The sequence below is a fragment of the Oculina patagonica genome, chromosome 2 (assembly GCF_052425735.1).
Source record: "Oculina patagonica isolate OP01 chromosome 2, crgOcupat, whole genome shotgun sequence".
NCBI classification, from domain to species: Eukaryota; Metazoa; Cnidaria; class Anthozoa; order Scleractinia; family Oculinidae; genus Oculina; species Oculina patagonica.
Genome location: NC_135759.1, coordinates 6752303 through 6771113, shown reverse-complemented (window position 1 = coordinate 6771113; position 18811 = coordinate 6752303). Strand labels below are relative to the sequence as shown.

The 18811-nt window shown below is 37.8% G+C and overlaps 2 protein-coding genes and 1 long non-coding RNA gene across 4 annotated transcripts in view; 2 read left to right on the top strand and 1 right to left on the bottom strand.

Moving 5' to 3' along the window:
- LOC144642430 (uncharacterized) overlaps nucleotides 1-660 on the top strand; it is an 8157-nt gene extending 7497 nt beyond the window's left edge. The window contains exon 3 of the long non-coding RNA XR_013568733.1: nucleotides 562-660. This is a non-coding gene — a long non-coding RNA (uncharacterized LOC144642430). The remainder of the gene's footprint in view (nucleotides 1-561) is intronic.
- An 8152-nt stretch (nucleotides 661-8812) lies between these two features.
- Nucleotides 8813-10842, top strand: LOC144642810 (uncharacterized). Its single transcript, XM_078501898.1, has 2 exons — nucleotides 8813-9201; nucleotides 9366-10842. The coding sequence occupies exons 1-2, from the start codon at nucleotides 8836-8838 to the stop codon at nucleotides 10125-10127; spliced, it is 1128 nt and encodes a 375-aa protein (XP_078358024.1). The 5' UTR covers nucleotides 8813-8835; the 3' UTR covers nucleotides 10128-10842.
- Nucleotides 10843-12911: 2069 nt separating this feature from the next.
- On the bottom strand, nucleotides 12912-18811 carry LOC144642774 (uncharacterized). 2 transcript variants are annotated; one of them, XM_078501843.1, is made up of 10 exons: nucleotides 18677-18811; nucleotides 17972-18148; nucleotides 17439-17685; nucleotides 16464-17017; nucleotides 15968-16099; nucleotides 15612-15698; nucleotides 14713-15436; nucleotides 14358-14504; nucleotides 13543-13925; nucleotides 12912-13050 (listed from the first exon to the last, which is right to left on the bottom strand). In XM_078501843.1, exons 2-9 carry the CDS (start codon nucleotides 18140-18142, stop codon nucleotides 13573-13575), a joined length of 2415 nt encoding a protein of 804 aa, XP_078357969.1. In that variant the 5' UTR covers nucleotides 18143-18148; nucleotides 18677-18811; the 3' UTR covers nucleotides 12912-13050; nucleotides 13543-13572. The 2 variants fall into 2 exon arrangements, with proteins under 2 accessions (XP_078357969.1, XP_078357971.1); XM_078501845.1 differs by having other exon boundaries at nucleotides 14713-15430.

Here is an 18811-nt window from a genome sequence, read left to right as displayed (position 1 = left end):
TCGGTCTGATAGTTGCCCCTTGGAAATTTGATGTTCTTAAAACTAGCATATTAGCCCTCGAAGCTTCGCTTCTCGGGTTAATATTTATGCCACGGCGGTGTGAAACACAACACGCGTGTATGTATTTATTTAAAAACTTTAAGAGAAAAAGAAGAGTGAAGGTGACGTTTTTCTTAACAAAGGTTGACAGATGATTTGCTCCGTTTCCGAGCACTGCTATCTCGGCTCACTCCTGTGATAAAATGACTTGTGTTATTATTATTATTATTATTATTATTATTATTATTATTATTATTATTATTATTATTATTATTATTATTATTATTATTTTATTATTATTATTTTATTATTATTATTATTATTATTATTATTATTATTATTATTATTATTATTATTATTATTATTATTATTTCCAAGTGGGAGGGATAGCTGCAAGTTGTGTTTTTTTAAAGATGGTTGCAGTAAAAACAATGTTTGACAATCGAGTACTTCAGTAGTAAACATATTCTACACATTTTTATTGGCTTAGAGAGTTTAAGAGGTATCCTTTTTTCTTAACAGGATGTGGGTCAGTGGTAAGTAACACACTAACAAGTCCTGGCTATCCAAGCAACTACCCAAGCAATATGGACTGTACTTACATAGTTCCAATCGCAAATGGCAAGGCAATGAAAATTGACTTTCGGGATTTCGAAGTAGGGTATATGCCATCATGCAGGTAAGTAAAAGTCGTGGAGCGAAAAAAAGCCCTCAACAAACCCAACAAGACTTCAGTCAGTGGAAAACTGAATAACTTTCTGACATACTAAGTTCATAAGCGTGATTATGTGAGGGAAGTTCATGTATAAATACCATGTAAAAATACCATCTCCCTTTTGTAACACCTAGCCTATGGAACTCTCTCCCGAACTATATAAGAGAGAGCGGCTCGCGATCAGATTCTAAGACTTGTAGAAAGACATACCTTTTTAACAAATTTTATAATTAGACTTTTAGTTATTCAGTTAACCAGTAAATTAGATAGTTTAGTTAGACAGTTAGTTAGTTACTTAGCTAATCAGTTAGTTAGTTAATGAGTTAGTTTTTCATTTAAAGGCTTTAATGATTCCTAGTTCATTTCCATTTTTACAGCTTAGCTTTTTATTTGTTAGTATTTTCCTTTTATCACTGATGTAAATTTTTTTAAGTAAATTTCATTTTTTAATAAATATTTTACTGTAAAGCGCCATGAGCCATGGATATGGCGCTATATAAATATTTTATTATTTATTTATTATTATTTTCGTCATTGTGTATTATTGAAATGAGTTTGATCTGCGGGTAAGAAACTGCAAAACCTTACGCATTAGTAATGGATTGAACTAAAACCCCTCAAGAAGCTTAAGACGACTTCGGTCAGGGGGAAGTTGAATAAGCATGTCACGTACTATTACCTTTTCAAAGAAGTACGATTGAGTGAGTGAACGGCAGGATAGCATGTTTCTTCCGTCTTTCACACATAAACCAGAAAATCACATCATATGTCAACATATATCCATAGGTTGTATTTTGCCTACGGAATAATTGGCATTTAAGTCGTTGCATATATTTTTCTTTGTAGTTATGACTATGTGAAGATAACTAACGACAAAGGTCAGGCATATGGTGTGTTCTGTCGTCACTGGACTGGAAAAGCTGTTCTAGTTACTGGAGCATCTGCAGTCATAAAATTCCATTCAGACTACTTTTTGGAAAGAAGAGGATTTCAGTTATTTTTCACTCTGGTTCCACTTGGTAGGTACAGCATCTTATGTGCCATTTTTCATGATCAGTCATCTAGAAGGGGTTACTTAGCTCCAACGTGTTGTCTTTCCTTCATACTTTTTGACCTGGCAACTTTCAGTTGGCGAGTGGGTTCCGTCAATCAAAACTTATTTTGAGTCATTGCCTTTACCCAACGTCGTCAAACTCAATCTCGAGGCCAGTCGAACAAAGAATACCGGAAACAATTTACGCTGATTTGCTCTGGCGATTCATAATTATACAAATATTTACTAGAAGTCAATAAAGCTGCGAGCATACGTCAAAGTGAAGAGATATTTGCATTAAAAATTGGCGGTCTCTTCAGAAATACGCACTTCGTGGATTCCGGATAAGCTAGAAATACTGTAAACAAGACTGTAAACAATGTCGAATTTCACTGAGAACAATTGCTATTTCAAGATAAATCTGTCGAAGACGAGAAAAATTTCTTTGATGCCACTGACCTCAATGTAACTTGACCAATTACTCTTATAGCCCTAAAATTCCGTTCTTCAATTTCTCTCATCACAGAAAAAGGGAGCTCGAATAATCTTCAGAATAGGCCGTTGTATATGCGGCAGTATTCAACCCAACCTTCCCATCGTGCGCTGCGATCTATTTCTTGACGAAATCTAGTTAGCGTATTTTCTATGGCATGGTATAAAATAGTTACGAAACACTTTCTAGTGATATAGTATGGAGTCTCCCACTTGAATAAGAATAAGAAGCAAGTCAGTACATGACTAAAAATACGTATTTTACACCTTATAATAATTTTTTATACTTAAAGTCCGGCATGAAATAGATAAAAAAATAAAAATTCTTAAACGAATCCACCGCACTACACGAATGTCCATCACGTTTCTGTCAATTTTCGTGTAAGTGATTAGGTTACTCAGCGGAACAGCTATGGGTAAGCTTAGGCACGAATGGATTATTCAAAAGAAGTGATTGTTAGTTGTTTTCAGTCAGGGTAGTGTTAGTTAAGGGATAAAAACTCGATAGTTTTAGCTGAAGATACTAAAATGTTTTACTTCTCTTAAAGAACAAATGAAAAGTCAGGTTTTTAACAGTATGAGCGATAATAACTAGCAGAAAATAAAACAAAACATGATTTTGGATAGTCCAGACCCAGAACTATCCCTTTTGCGCACTATAAAGGGGTTGAACCCCAGGTGCGAGAAGGGATAGTCCAGAACTTGCTTTCTCAATTAAACGCTTGGTGGACCCGGCGTTTATTAAAGGACTGTAATTTTCTGTCATTTTTCAGATTGATTTACTGTTACCTACCTCCAAGACGAAGGGGTAGTTTGTCAAGACGGGGCGATTTTTCTCTTCGGTTTGCCCCGAAAAACAGTCCCTGGGTCTTAATAATTACCCAAAGGTACATTATTGCGGATTGGACACGTTTATGTTGCAATCAAGATTTGCGACAAACAGAACATAAACGGTATATGAACAATAAAGGAGCATTCAAGTAAAGGTTATGGGTACAAAGTTTTAGGTTCATAAAAGGGAATGTCGCCAACGTCTCACTCGTTTTTAAACGACCTCGTCCAACTTATAAGCAAACGCTGGCGGGATATTCGAGATTTCACGACTGCGAGTTTGAGCACTAAGATAAGAAAGGAAATGCATCAGTCACGAAGACAAGAACGCGAAGTTCGGTGGGTTTTATTTTGTTGTACAGCGTCCATCGTAGCTATGTAACGCCCGGACATTTCTTTTGAACGTTTCTTGAAAGTTCCAAAGCAGCATATTGTACTAGTATGTCATAGCGCTGCCATTCAAGAGTGTATATTTACTTGTTAGCTTGACCTCAAATAAACGCCGGGACCTCGACCAAACGCCACCGGCGTTTATTTAAAAGTTAGCAATTTTGACCCGGCGTTTATACGAGGCCGGCGTTTAATCGGGGTCAGGCGTTTAATCGAGAAAGTACGACATTCGTATTCCTGTTCATACTCTTTCCACTGCGAAATTTTATCCTCGGACAAAACACATTCTGTTCCACTTCCATGTAGCACAGCGTCTGGTGCTCTTGCAACATCGAGCAACGACTACTCGTAAATACCTGTCAATAAACGACTCGCCAAAGCTAATCTACTTCAGAATTTTTCCCTGGTCATTTTTCGACGGAGCTCTAGATTGAATTGACATACGCGGTGAAAGGAAACCGCACCCTAAATAAGGACACAATGAACTTGATTGACGGAAGCATATCGCGACTGATTTTGATTCAAAAGGTGGCGTATTCCTGAATTTGACGAAAATAAGGTTAGACCTTACATTTTTTTAAGACTACGATATCAATTATTGTGGTTGAGCACTGTCATCAGTAACCAGTGATTTTGCTTTTACCTCAGCAGAGAGTGATACGCGACCAACAGCAGGTATGTAATATTTAACAAATAATAAGGTTAAGCCAAATGCTCGTGATTATTTTTTTTAATGAAGTCTACAGCCATAAATATCTTGCGGCACAGCAAAAATGCCCACGACACAGCATATTTTCTTGAAGTAGAACAAAATAAGCACACAGCAATAAAACAATTAAAATAAAAACAAAGCCTGCCAACTCCCTTGGGCAGAAGATCTTCAACTCACGACAAAAGAACATCAACAAGGGAAACTGAGAAATACAATTCACTGTAAAAAAATCAACTCTTGGTAAAACGGAATCAACTCACGGTAAAAAAAAATCAACTCCCGGTAATTAAACATAATGTCATGACAAAACAATACAACACGCGGGAGAATTAAATCGACAACGACTGAAAAAGAAATCCAGCCATCCAGGTCATACTTTTAACAGTGTGGTTTATTCCCAAGGCATACGTCTTAGACGTATCATCTCCAACAATGACAAGCTTTTGGTCAGATTAGACGAGCTGGCTGATGCTTTTATAATCAGTGGTTACAACAGAGGGTCGGTTAAACGTATTCTTAACAAGATAGCCTCCAAACCCCGGGTTCTGTCGTATAACATGAGAAATCAAGAGAACAAAAACATAGTACCTTGGGTTATTACATATGGCCCGGGTGCTAAGCAAACCAGGGAATTTGTTCTACAGGGCTCCAAGATCTTGGACAAATCACCCATTTGGAGGGATTTAGGAGCTCGTGTTATGATTTGCACTCGCAGGGCATCCAATCTTAGAGACCTTTTGTACAAACGTAAGGCTATTTCTTTGTCTGTTCCGGGTGAGAGCAAAGGGACACTTCCATGTGGGGTTAAACGATGTTTATCCTGTAATTTAATTAATCCCATCAACACCGTAAATAGTACCACTACAGGGAATTCTTTTCGTATTAATTGCAAATCTTCATGTACTTCTAGATCTTTAGTTTATATGGCAGAATGTATATTTTGTAAAAAACAATATGTAGGTAACACAACCCAAAAGTTGCGTGACCGCATTACTGGGCATAGAAACAGCAAGGAGTCTGCCCTTAAAATTCATTTAGATTCCCATAATTCTACTTTTAACCAAACATTTAAGTTTGTAGTATTAAGCCATTCTTCTCCTGAGAAGTTAAATGAGTTAGAGTCCATTTGGATAAGTAAGTTGCGCACTAGTGAGCCTGATGGCCTTAATAGGGTTGATCCGTGTGCATTACGCACCGGCGTTACTTAATTTTATAAATATCTCGACACACCCTATCTGTACTGTAATATCATGTTACTGGTCGTTGCCATTTCAAATGTTACTACACTGAAGAGGACCGTTACGGTCGAAAGGCCTATGTAGTTTATTAAAATCGTAGCTGTATGGCGATACACAATTTGTTCTTTTTAGTATATTTGAAAAAGAAAATCAACTGACGAGTAAAAAAAATCAGCTCGCGGTAAATAATTAACTATCGGCTTAATTTAAATAGACTGTCTATGTAGATGTACGTCAAAAGCGGTTGAAAAAATGTGAAAAGCAGGTAAACATTCAAGGGAAGATCAGAAAACCGGCCGATATAATTTCGTTCAGAAGGTGAAGTGCAACTATTTCTGTTTTAAAAAATAATAAGCTTTTGTACCGCAGTTTTATGTCTAACCCCTTCCACACGTATTCGTGTAAGATTAAGCCAAGCCTAAAAGCGGAGCCCCACGGTTATTTATTCTGCCATTTATTTAACTCTAAATTTACGCGAAGATAACATTTCAAGACTAACTATCATCTAATAAAGACTAGGGTACGTATAGACTTATGGACGTATCAACGTATGGTAAAACGGAACTTTAATGACCATACGGTGTCAACCGATCGAACTTTCTACGATGTTTTTCACTTCAAAGACGGATTAAAACATTCTGAATTTTGCCATTTTGCCTTGTAAACTTCAGTATAATACAAGTAAGCAAAGACAGAAAGCAAATTTATTTGTGTGAATGTTTTTATGGCTAGTGGAAAGTGAATAAGGAAGTTGTCTGCCGAAGTATCAAATGTTGTTCGATTGGAAACCACACATCAGAGGTTTTCCAATGTTTCTTGACAGGTAAACCACCTTGAGATAACGTTAAAATCGTCGTAGAACTTAGTTATATCTGGTCTTGAATGTCACTAATTAATATCATGAAAACATTGGGAAGTCCGGATAATAGAGAAATCCGGATAATCGAGGTCCGGATAATCGAGGTTCGACTGTAATCCTAAACAATTCCCACCGGAGCTCTTGCTCTCAATCACGCAGGTTAAAGGTTAGGTTAAAGTTAAGGTATGGGAACGAGGCGACTCCGGACGTGAGGAAAGAAAGCCCAGGGGGGGGGGGGGGTGGTGGGGAAGAAAGTCGGCACTTTTCTTTGGAGACATAGCGGTGCCTGGAAACCGTGCGAGTCTATATTAATCAAGCCGTTGCTAAGAATGACATCACCCAAAGTTTTGTTTTCTCAGAAAGATTTCAATATAAATTCTGCATGCGTGTGAAATGCGAATAGTGGCGGTGTTTGCGTTTGGTGTTTTATGCCACTGATTTCTCACCTGATGTTTCACGTCACTGAGAATATTTTGGCGGCGTGGAATACCAAGCGAAGATAGGTCACGGCTGACATTTAACAACCAAAAATGGTAAATCATTTCAGAATCATTGGAGTTATTTTTAATTGGACACCGTTATCACTGTTTGTTGTTGTGATGTCCGGCAAACTTTAAAAGAACAAACAAAATGCAAATAGCTATTGTGTTTTGTGCACGGTCAAGATCAAGACATGCGAACTAGACAATGACTGTGTCAAGCTATTCACTGTTCCCTTAGCAACCTTTCGATAGCTACTGCGCACATTCGGTTGCCCGGCATCGCTATGACTCCTTTTTCAGTCGTGAAACAAAGGGAGTTCCCCCCCCCCCCCTGAGAAAGCCTTTGCTGTTCAAGTGAAGGCAAAAATTCCAATGGCAAAGGCGTCTGTAAAATAATAAATACCCTTTGCTCTTTATTATTAGAATGTGGTACAATTGTTAACAACTCGCTTAAAAGTCCTGGTTTTCCAATGAAGTATCCTGGAAATATGCACTGCGTTTATTCGGTTAATATTCCACGTGGCATGGAAATGAAAATTGATTTCAACGATTTTGAATTAGAGGATGGTCCTTCATGCTTGTAAGTAACAGAACGTATTCTTCTCAATCTTTGCAGCTGGTATAAATTGTCAATTGTAATTCCCCTTGTAAATACTGCGACATTAAATGTATTAATTTATTCTCCCTTCCCAAGTCAGTCATAATTGATACGTGTCGCGTTACACGGAATAAAAACACCTAAATTTGTCAGCCATCTTTGACCACTTATCCCTACATTTCTTTTAAAAAAGCTTTTCCAACGCCAAAATACGCTGTTAACTCAAAAGTTGTTTAGTAAGTAAGTAAGTAAGTAAGTAAGTAACGTCTTTATTTATAGAGGGTAGCACTTAATAGCTAAAAAGCTAACAAACTCGTGGCCCTCCTATTTACAAGTATTAAAAAATCTAAGATACACATTAAAAAACCTACGATATACAATAATATATAAGAAACGAATTACAATTAAAAACTACTTATTAAAAACTAATTAAAAAAATCTGTATTCGAAATAAGATCTTACATTAAAAAATGGTCAAAAAAATGTTGTTTCCTTAAAATTGAACTGCAAAAACTACAAAAACTGCAAGACTCCTCACAGATCAAGTAAAAACAGCCATATTGGCGAAATATAAAAGATTTGCATCAAGAATGGCGACATATCTGCTGACAAACAAAATACGTTTTTGGCGCTTTCATGCATGAGAAAGCCGAGAGCATAAACATAAAAACATATAAAATATTACATCAAAACATTCCTCAGCTCGTTTACTTTAGTGCGAGTGCTATCCCACACTTATTTTTTTCTTCTTCCTCTTCTTCAATTGGTGATTGATTGCTTTGGGAGTTTTTGTCATCATCGATGATTTTTGGTGAACTTTGGTTTCTGATTCATTGTCAGATTCCACTTTTTGACACGAAAATTTTTGCTTTTAAAAAACTCCGTATTTGAGTAACGACATTTTAAACTTCGACTGAATATTTTTTTTCCCGTAATGTGTCCGTTTTTTCTTTCGCGTAATGTGTATTGTGCGGGCGAAAATCAAAGCGGAGCTCCACAGTGGCCGAAGGGTCACAGAGTGGAGCACCAAATCCCTAGAAAATTTACAGAAATAAGAAAACCATGAACGTGAGATTTCATGGTCACCACCGCTAGCGGCATGGCTAGCGAGCGCGTACGTCCATACGCAAGCACGTCGCCCACTTCAGAAATAGATTGACCCTAACCTCTTTGATACTGGTCATCCACGTTATGGTCGATTAACAGCTGTCAACAAAAAGAGTCCACTGACCAGTATCACGTGACCATATCTCGGGCTCAGGTATAAAACTCATCGAAATAACGTGTTTTAACGCTGAACGGAAAAGGGTTTATATTGGATCGCGGGCACTAGACCTATTTTTTATTATGTCTAAGGTCAGTGAATTCAGACATTTAAATAAATGCAAATTAAATTACTGGGGAGCTACGGTTTTAGACCAGAGGAAGAATGACACTAGACCCACAATGCATTGCGATTTAAAGTATATTATCGAAAATTTCGTGACGTCATCATTACGCTCAGAGAGTCGATCCAGTAACATCAAAATGGCGTCCTTCGTGGAGGTGCTTGGCGAATGCGCGACTGTATTTCAAAATACGCCGCTTTTGTATTTGTACTGCATTTCTAAAGAAGATTTCCCTGTCTGCCCACTTGGTTTGCCTTGTGTTGAGCTTGTTTGTCGTCAAGTGCACGTTAGTTTCGTTGATAAAATGACAGAAAGAAGGATTTCAATGGTTCCTTTAAACAATGGCCGCGTTCAATTGGAAGACGTTTTCAACAACGCACGCAGTCCTGTCTTAATTTCTCTGCGAACAAGTTGCAACTTGAAGGTAAGTTGAAAGTATAGTTAAGAAATATAGCTGTCGCTTCGGTGGAAATGGTACCGAAATCTACTTTATTTTGTTTTGCATTTCGATGTGCAATTTTCGATGTAGCGAAGGTAATTCATGCCGAAGATTCTAAAGCTCATCTCTTTGTATTCATTTTTATCCAGTTCACAGATCCAAGAGAGCAAGACAGCCCAAACTACGAATGTGCACTTATTTGGGATTTTGATGTCGTCCCAGCTCCAGCAACAGCAGTGATTCGACCACGAGAGATTACGAATGACGAAGAACGCTACGACACTTTGCCGCCTGTAGACCTTAAAACACGAGGCCACTGCAATTGTTTTGTTTATGATCGCCAGCGTTGCATAGTCGACTTTGCTCAGCCTCCACAAGAAGCAGATGCAGTGATTCCCCTGCTCGAAGAGCTGTTGGTTGGCGAAGACTCTGAAGAAAGCGATGATAACGATGATGAATACTCACAACAAGATGAAGAGGAAACAGATGAGCACGAACAAACCGAACCACAACAAACGGTGGAATATTTTCCCATTGTTGGTTCTAATTGGGAAATGCGATATCAAGAAGGTCTAAAAAAGTGCTATAATATGCAAGTCAAAAAGCAGAAGGTGCAATTGAGAGTGGAACATGAACCTGACAACATTTCAGACTGCAATGCCCTCAAATTTGAGGTACTTTCAGATGGTCAGTGGTACATCTTAGGATACTGTGGCAAAAAGAAGATTCCAAAATTGAAAAGAGCCCTTTATCATCATCAAGTAGTGTCTTTGGAACTGTGTAATTTGCGCAGAATTTATTATCCTGTGATATCTGACTTCAGATTTACTGCTGGAATTAATATAGTGAAAATGGGTACATGGGAAAGAGATGATTATAACAACAGATACAATTCTTCCATTGCCATGTAAGAAAAGATTATGACAATGAGTATTAAGTAAATGGCCATGCAGGAATAATCTATTGTCAGTGGCCATCTAATTTCCCATAATTTTTCAAACAAAGTTTTCAAGTTCATTTTTAGCTCTGAGAGTGGAGGGATTCTTCCCAGTTACAGGGTTAGGGTTCCAAAAAAAATAAACTGGGTATTATTTTTTTAAACTTTTCCTGGAATAGTTAACTATTATTACCCAAAGTGGAGGTAAATAGCACTTGGTGGATATTTTCCTTGCCACTAATAATAATTGGGGGGAACTAGTAAATATTGACAGAGACACAAACTACCAAGGTTGATATTCACAGTTTGAGGGCAAAACCTTGCACACTAGACATCACTGTTGTTTTTGTAGAGATGAATAACAAAAGCTACATAATTAGTGTATGCCAAATGTGAGTAGCCAATCGGAGCCAGTGTACGGGGTAACATACTTGTGTTAGTTTATAAAACATATCCCAGAGTGGTGTTTTTAAAAGATAAATTTTTTTATGACATTGAATAGTTCACTTTTTCAAGCTCATGTTGTTGTCACTGGACATACATGCATGGTCTTTGCTATTGTTAAGTATTTGTGAATAAAAGCCTCAAGTTTGAACTATGTAAAATGGTGTTTATTGGACTAATACATTCGATGGCAAAGGTTCTTTCAATTGCTATCACATCTGAACTGTAACACTGGTGTTTCAGAGTCTTACAGTTTAATACTATTATCTGCCTTATTTATTTCATACAATCAATACTATTTTTTATGACTTCCCATGACCCAGACTTAAATTCCATGAATTTCCAGGCCAGGAAAATGAAATGTTCTTATTTCTTGACTTTCATGGTTTTCCATGACCCATATCCCTAAATAATGAAGGTCATGAGAATCTAACTAAAGAATGATCACAAAAGACCAAATTGTTCTGCTCCAAAACAAATTCTCCCAATTATAGGAAAATGTAAGAAGTGAAAATGTGACAAGATTTTGGATGTTAAGCATAAGCTCTTATGGAATGGCTATCACAACAGAAAGGGGACTAAACTATAGAGATTGTGGGGTTTATTACCCGGAGCCTCGAAGTGATGTCTGTCGATTAAGACTGAATTTTAAAATTTTGAAATTGGGCTATTGAAATAATAATTATGTAATATTGGCTAGTTTTACTAAAGTGGTTTCCTCGTCAGGTGAATCATAACTAGCAAATCAAATACAAATGTGTCTGCATGAAACAACGAAATGGAAAGCCAACTTATTTGCTAATGGCACTGTCATATTACACCAGGCTATAAATGTTTGTTAACAATTGCACGTTTAGACAATGCCACCATGCACATTAGCCATATCTTCTATTAATGTTCATGTTATAATAATATTAAGAAGCCCGGTCGATAGGGTCTGGAAGCTGGGCTACTGGTCGATGATTCTGCTGGCGGATGCTGGGCTGGTTGCGTGGTGGTAGAAAAGCACGACCATAACAGGGGAGTGAGGAATCTTCTCTTCGATTGATGCACAGACGATGGAGGCACAGCGGATGACAGGAGGGATCCTGGTCATCTGGTACATCAGGCCCAACATCAAATGACTCATAATATTCATCATCAGCTTGATACCTCTCATTAAGAGTCCAGTAGTAAAATGGCAGGTCTGTCGACATACGCTTGCTGAACTCTCTAAAAGGGGATATAAAGGAAATTATTATAAAGATGAAACATGGCTTGCCTTGCATAAGTAAAGTATTTTTTTCTAATGCCCCATTTGTCACATTGGCTATTAACCATCATCAGGTCCTTATTCCCATGTGAGGGGAACTGGGCAGAAAATCAGACATGTATCTTTATACTCTACCCTGTCTAGTTACAATAGTGGCACCAATTAACAATTACATGCACTGGACATTAAGTCTATAGTAGGCTGAAAAAAAAGTTTAAGGTATCTGTGCATACTGACCTGACAACTTGTTTCCAGCCAGCCTTGAACTGTTTAAGTGTAAATATAGCCCCAAGCATCCTGTGAAGGAAGGCAATGATTGCCTCAACATCGTCTGTGGTTCCGGCTCTTGGATGTTCTTCGTAACCAATTTCTTCATTCTGTCGTCTGCGGAATTCCATACTTTCAATGTTGGTTGTCACTGCAATAACGGTTTCACGAGAAAACCCACAGATATCCTTCACTGGCCTTTAAAAGATAAAATGGGATATACAGCTACTTAGGGACAGACCATTATTGTTAGACTGTGGTGAATTGTTTGCAGACAATTGTCATGAATGCTTTTGTTTGCTGAAAGCTGGAGGTGAGAAAAAAATGTTTTTAAAAAGTTTTTCTTTCTCACCTTTCCCCTCCAAAAAAAGGACCTGCCCCAGTGCCCCTTTTAATTTTTTTATTCGCAACATAAGCAATAAAAGCCCTGACTATTTTAAATTCATTCAGTGACAACTGATCAAGGTGCATTTTACCAAACAGTAAATTATTATCGATAGTAGTATAAGTATATAAACACTCATTCGCTCATGCCCTTTACACCCGGTGGCATGTAGGGCAGCATAAGTATATTTTAATGTTTAGTGATGTGCTTGCCTGTTGATGTCAATAGTGGTGAAATCATAGACCTCTTTATGCCACGGCATCCACTCATCGAGAATCATGTTGAGCATTGCGTAGTTCTTTCTGCAACGTGCCAACTGGGATAAACCTCTGCCATCTGCTGCTTCGTGCCACCCTGCAACAATCTCAACAAACTTGCCTTCCATCTCATATCCATTCTCTAGAAGAAACTTAGCTACCAGAAATGACATCATTCTCTCAGCATCTGGTACAGATTGCTTTCTTTCGCCTCTAAGTGCCGCGAGTGTGAGACCAGTCCCTGGGTTGCGGACTGCATCATCAAACCCCTGAAGATTCATTCCTTCTGGACCTTTGAAAAGATAAATAAGAACTTTATTCTGCCAGAATTTATAAAGTTTACACTTGCTAGTGAAGCTGTGCTTTTAAAGTTTAATGAGAGAGAAAGCAAAGACAATTATTAACATTAAATACAATTAGGACTAAAGTTGCTCTAAACAAAGTTAAAAATAGTTTAAATTGAACTAATAACAGGGTCCGTACACTGTTCCTGCCAAAAAATTCCAGGACCCTTCTTGGAAATTTCACGAATTTTTTTTTATGAAATTTACCTCAAAACAAGCCAAATGGTCGTGTTAAAGTCAACCTTTTTCAGTAAACTTCTTCAAGCCTTAAAAGCATTGATATTTTTTCAATCTCATTCAATAAAAAACTCAATGACTTTCAAAGACCAAAAAGCCAATTTCAAGTAATTTCAAGGTCTTGAAATCAAGCTACTGAAATGCAATATTTTCAGTTAAAACAGGCTATAAAAAAATAAAATAAAATTACGATGTAAACAAACCCTTTTCCCGTGTGTGCTTCCAAATCCGTTTCAGGATGTGGCAATGGTCTTCACGTTCATGGTAATAGTTGCCATTACGGGGTCCATTTCTGGGACATACAGGTAAGTTTTCAAATCAACTCCCTCTGCTGCCAACTCTGTAATTCTGTGCCTGTAGCGATAGGTAGCCACCAATGAACGCAGCTTGTCTAGCCGACTCTCTGTTACTTTTGGGCGAAAGGAGTGGGGCGCGTAGCCCTGGGGCACAAGGGCTCCTCTCAGTCTGGTGAGGGCATCATGAAAAGTCAAACCATCCCTTGTCTGAAGTTGATGAAGTTCTTCAATAACCTCATAAGGAATAGCATGGTCTGGTCTCTGTACAACTGGGGACCCATCAAGTTGTTCTGTTTGAGAGAGTTTAGAGTTAAAGAGTCCAATATGATATCCATTTTTCTCTAGATAAAAAGTGTTTTGTATACACAATGTATTTGGATGAGCTCATTATCTCACAAATACATTGTAAAATGTATTCATAGTAATTACCATGTATACACAGTTTATCCACCAAATATGGATTGCACAGAGACACAAACTACCAGGGCTGATCAAGGATGTTGCTTACGGCTGGCTGCCGTCTAATTTAACCAGCTAAAGTAGAACTTAAATCCGGCTTTAATTTCACATGAAAACAAAGACTTAGTTAATTTGTTAGAGCTGCCAAGGCCAGAAAAGACAGCTGGGCTTGTTGTTGAGCTTGGTAAGTGTTTCATTAGCTACATCCCTGGCCAATATAGTGTTTAGAAACCCATATACTGTTGTACATTAATTTTACTCACCTCCTGTCTTTAGCAACATGGCCGTTAAGGTTCGTTCACTTTGGCGACTCACACTTTCCTTAGCATCATGGATAAGTTGCCATATATGAAGTGGCCGTGTAGCACCTTGTGTCCTCAAACTATTGAACTCGCCATCACTAACACCCCCTGGAAGACAGCATTATTTGTTGTTAGATTTACAAGTTTTACACTGGAGCACATTTTTTATTTAGTGGTTTTTTAATGCAATTATTCTTGATCACATTTTTTTTAATAATATTATCTCTTCCAAAATCTATCCAAAAGAACCAGAAGGGGGGTAGGGGGCCGGGGAGGGGAGTTGGAAATATTACAAGGCTACATGTATCAGACTTACCAACAGGCTTTAGATCCATCTTCACCATTTCTCTCTTGATATCGTCTGTCAGGTCCCTTACGAACTGGTCTCTGATGCTTTTGTAAGGGACATACTGGACTGGCAGGGCATACGGCTTCTTGTTGCGACGCTCGTCGCTGATTAGGAATAGCAGGACATGTGTCGCTCCTGGTTGCCTTTTTTTGATAAAAAGGTTCCTGAGATATGTAATGGCATCCTCTTCAATGTTCTGAAGTGCGGTAATCACCTGCCTTTGGCGTGGAACCTCCTGATGAAGGCTTGAGATCATTGCCTCATACTTCTCAATAAAGCACTGTGCTTGCTGCAGCAAAGTGTTGAACTCAACACGTTCCCAACACAGAGTCTTTAACAAGTGTTGAGAGGTGTTAGGAGCATTAAATTTCTTCTCATACTCTTGTTCAGCAGCAATAAGGCCACTTGATAGGAAAGTCACGTCTCTTTGTAAAAAGTCTTTCAGTTCATTTAACCTTGATTCCAGATAAACACTATCATCTTTAAGGTCTTTTGATTTACAAAGAGACTTTCTTCTCTCATACTCTTCATTAAACAATGCCAACTTGCCATCTCCTAAATCCACATCACCATTCCAAACTCCCTTTACAGACTCTTGCAGGATAGCCTTTACATCAAATGCATCCACTTTTATCCAAAACCGGCCATCGGGGTTAGCAAGTTTCAACTGCTTTAGAGCTTCAATCTGCAGATGTATGAAAAAGTGAAATATTTTTAGGTTGCCAATAGTTACTATCCATTGCAATACATGCAAAACATGTACAATACATCCACAAGTTTAATTTCCATTTATCTGTTATTTGGAGGGTTCAAACTTAAAAATCTTTTTTGCACTCACACACTGTTTTGTTAAAAGCAATATTTACCTGAAGTTCAGGTTTGTGAGAAAAATCAGATGCAGCAGTGTTCCTCTGTACAGTCCTTGTACTTGGTGCGGCAACATTGGGCCTAGCCTAAAATAAACAAATAAATTAATAGTCAGACTTCAAGAACAACAAATATTTAGTCTTATTGCTGATTCCTTTTGTATTTGTAATCTGTGAAAGAATGCAATAACTACTTGGTTATTTTCCTACAAATATCAGATTGCAACAAGAAAAGCACACACAGCATGACATACAGTTGTAGTTGCTATACTCCCAGATCATTGGCCACTATCAGACTTCATCCCCCACTGCTGTAAATTAAATAACATTTAACAAGTACTCAGACAAGTACTTACATATAGAGGATCTCTTTGAAACTGGTCAGCTATGTTACTCCACATGGGTCCCCTGAAGAGTCTATTAAAACGAGTAGGAAACTCAGTGCACATAGTCTCATGCCAGATCCTGAAATCCTCTGGTACTTTAAGCTGAAAGTACAAAAAAATACAAATTATAGATTTCCAGTTTAATAATAAAAAGAATTATCACAAAGATTATATTGTTTATTAAATAATTTGCAATTTTTTTGCACATCTTAGACCTTGTGCAAAGACCTTGTGCACCCAAGGCTCCAGTTGCTGAAATAATATGACATGAAGGAGAGACCTATGCTGATAGTAGAGAGAATAGCAATAAAATGGCAGGCTGCTGAAACATTAGGATAGCATCTAAAGGCTTCTTAATACATTGAGATAAAAAATAAAATGACAAAAAAAAACAAGGATTTTTTTGTTGTGAGTTATTTACAAACCCAGATTATTCAGCTAGCAAATTCTATTGACAAAAACAAACCTGTGCAATATTTGTGGCAGCAAAGAATTCAATTTGATATTCCACTAGCCCAAATGGCATTCTATCTAATGGGAACAGGGGGACATCTGATCCAGGTCGAGAGTTCGCAATGCAGAAAGCAAATTTATAGAGAAGATTGTTCTTCCCATGTTCTTGGAGCCGTTTCATGGCTCTGATGGACTTTGATGCGAAGTCAGCTGGATTTGTGTCTATGCCATTCTTAATGGCCAGTTTAAGAAATGACATGTTGGCAATTTCACTTAGACTTGCATCGTCAAGTACTGATATTGCATTCTTTAGCTCCACCACACTAGTAGCTGCTGTGGTCTGTGCAGCTGGCGTGAATGGCGGGGTGGCTGATATTTCAAGGGCTGGTGTTTGTGTGACCTTGTCTACGCCTGTTGGGGTTCTGCGGATCCTGCTTCCTCTGTGGCCTGACAAATCCAGCTCTTCTAAGCAGTCGGTTAGTGTTAACTTGTAATGGGCCTCTGCAGCATCCAAGCTCGGGAACTTGCCCCGTAAAACATTGTAGGCTCTTGTCCTGATTCTTGAATCTATGTATAAAAAAGTGAAAGTTCCAAATTCCAGTTTAAAGTATTTGAGAAAATAAAATCTTCAAACCCATAGGCTACAACTTCCTGTAAAGATTAAGATTAAAGTCTTAATCTTTAAGTATTTAGCTTATAAACAAGTAATAAAACAAGATATTCTTTACTTTAAAATCTCTAGCAAATCCCATAATAAAGTCACAAATAATTTGAAATTGAACTTTGATAAATCAAGCTTGCGTTCCTTGTTTAGGTTAAGGTCTAATACATGTAACAATTACAAACATTATATACTGACTTTCCTACTGGAAGCTTTCTGAAGTCAATAAACTCCCATTTGGGCCAGTCAAAATATTACAGTCGTGCATTAATCATAATTCTCCTTTCAAGCAAATGGACCCTGGGGTCATGTAAAGTAAGTACATACTTGTTAAAAGTATATTTGAGCATGTGATAGTTTTAATGTGATGTGCAGCATCTGTCCAGAACATGTGAGTGGCTCTAAAGGCAGGCCATTCATTTGAGCTGTCACCACCATACTTGGGATCCATCCTTCCCATCCCCACAAACTCCACCAAAGCTCTCTCTTCCTCAAATGTCCATTTATGCTGCTTAACAGGTGACTTTTTTATAGGTGACTTGAGAGGGGATTTTCTAATACTGCGACACAAGACCTGAAATTTTATGTAGATGAAAAAATTAAAAGTTGCACACCAAGCAAAATAAAGGGGCTCAAGACATTTGACATGAACATATTGATAGGAAAGCATATATATTTACACTTAACTTACTGAGATTTCAATATATACAATAAAACCTCTCAGTTGTTTTTAGCATGAAAAGCATCAAGAGAAATCCACTACAACAAATACAATAAAAACCATTAATAAACATACAAATACTAGACATCAACGTAACAAGAAGGGACACACAAAATTAATGTGGTAACATCAAAGTTACCTTATAACTTGGGCTGGTTGCACTGCCCACAGAAGTATTTAAATTTGCCCCAGAGAAATCTAGCGGTTTTCTGACACGGCTTCTACCCTCTCTTGATCGCTTTTCCACTGGTTTATGCGGGGTTGAGCCGGTAACAACGTGACAACGTTTAGAGGAAGATGGCTCCTCCATTATAGTCTGTGAAACAAAATTCAAAAACACCTTCAATGAGATAAAATACCCATCCCAAACATAAAGCTGAGACGTATGCGATCCAAAATTTCTTAGAAAATAAACAGATTGAACAAATTAAACGATATCCTTGATAAAAACCGCGTTTACCCCAACTTTCTAAACGGTCCAGCATAAAATCTGCATAAATCCTAAATCGCTGTCAAATGTGAGAAATCACATAAATTTGTGAAATTTTGGTCAACTTCAAGCTAAGAAAAATCATGAAAAACCTGGGTCCTTTTGGGTCCTTTTGGACTTAAACAATCCTTTGGCCTTTTAGCTATTCGCTAGTAGTCGATATTCGGAAAAAGCTCACTTCTTTATCTTCAAATATAGAGAAATTCATGAGCAAACAACGAGTCAGCGATCACATGCGAATCGAAGGTCATTTACAACAGCCAAAATAAGCGTGTTTAACTGACGGAATGGCTTAAAAAACGCATGGAAAACTTCAAGTAAACAACAAACTGCAAGGAAATATAGTTTTCTTACCTTCTACGTCGACATAAAGCAAAAAATATCCAGGAGAACATCCACAAATTCACGAAGAAAACCCGCCATCTCGAGAACTCGTGCTGGAAATGAACGGTGCAATGCATTGTGGGTCTAGTGTCATTCTTCCTCTGG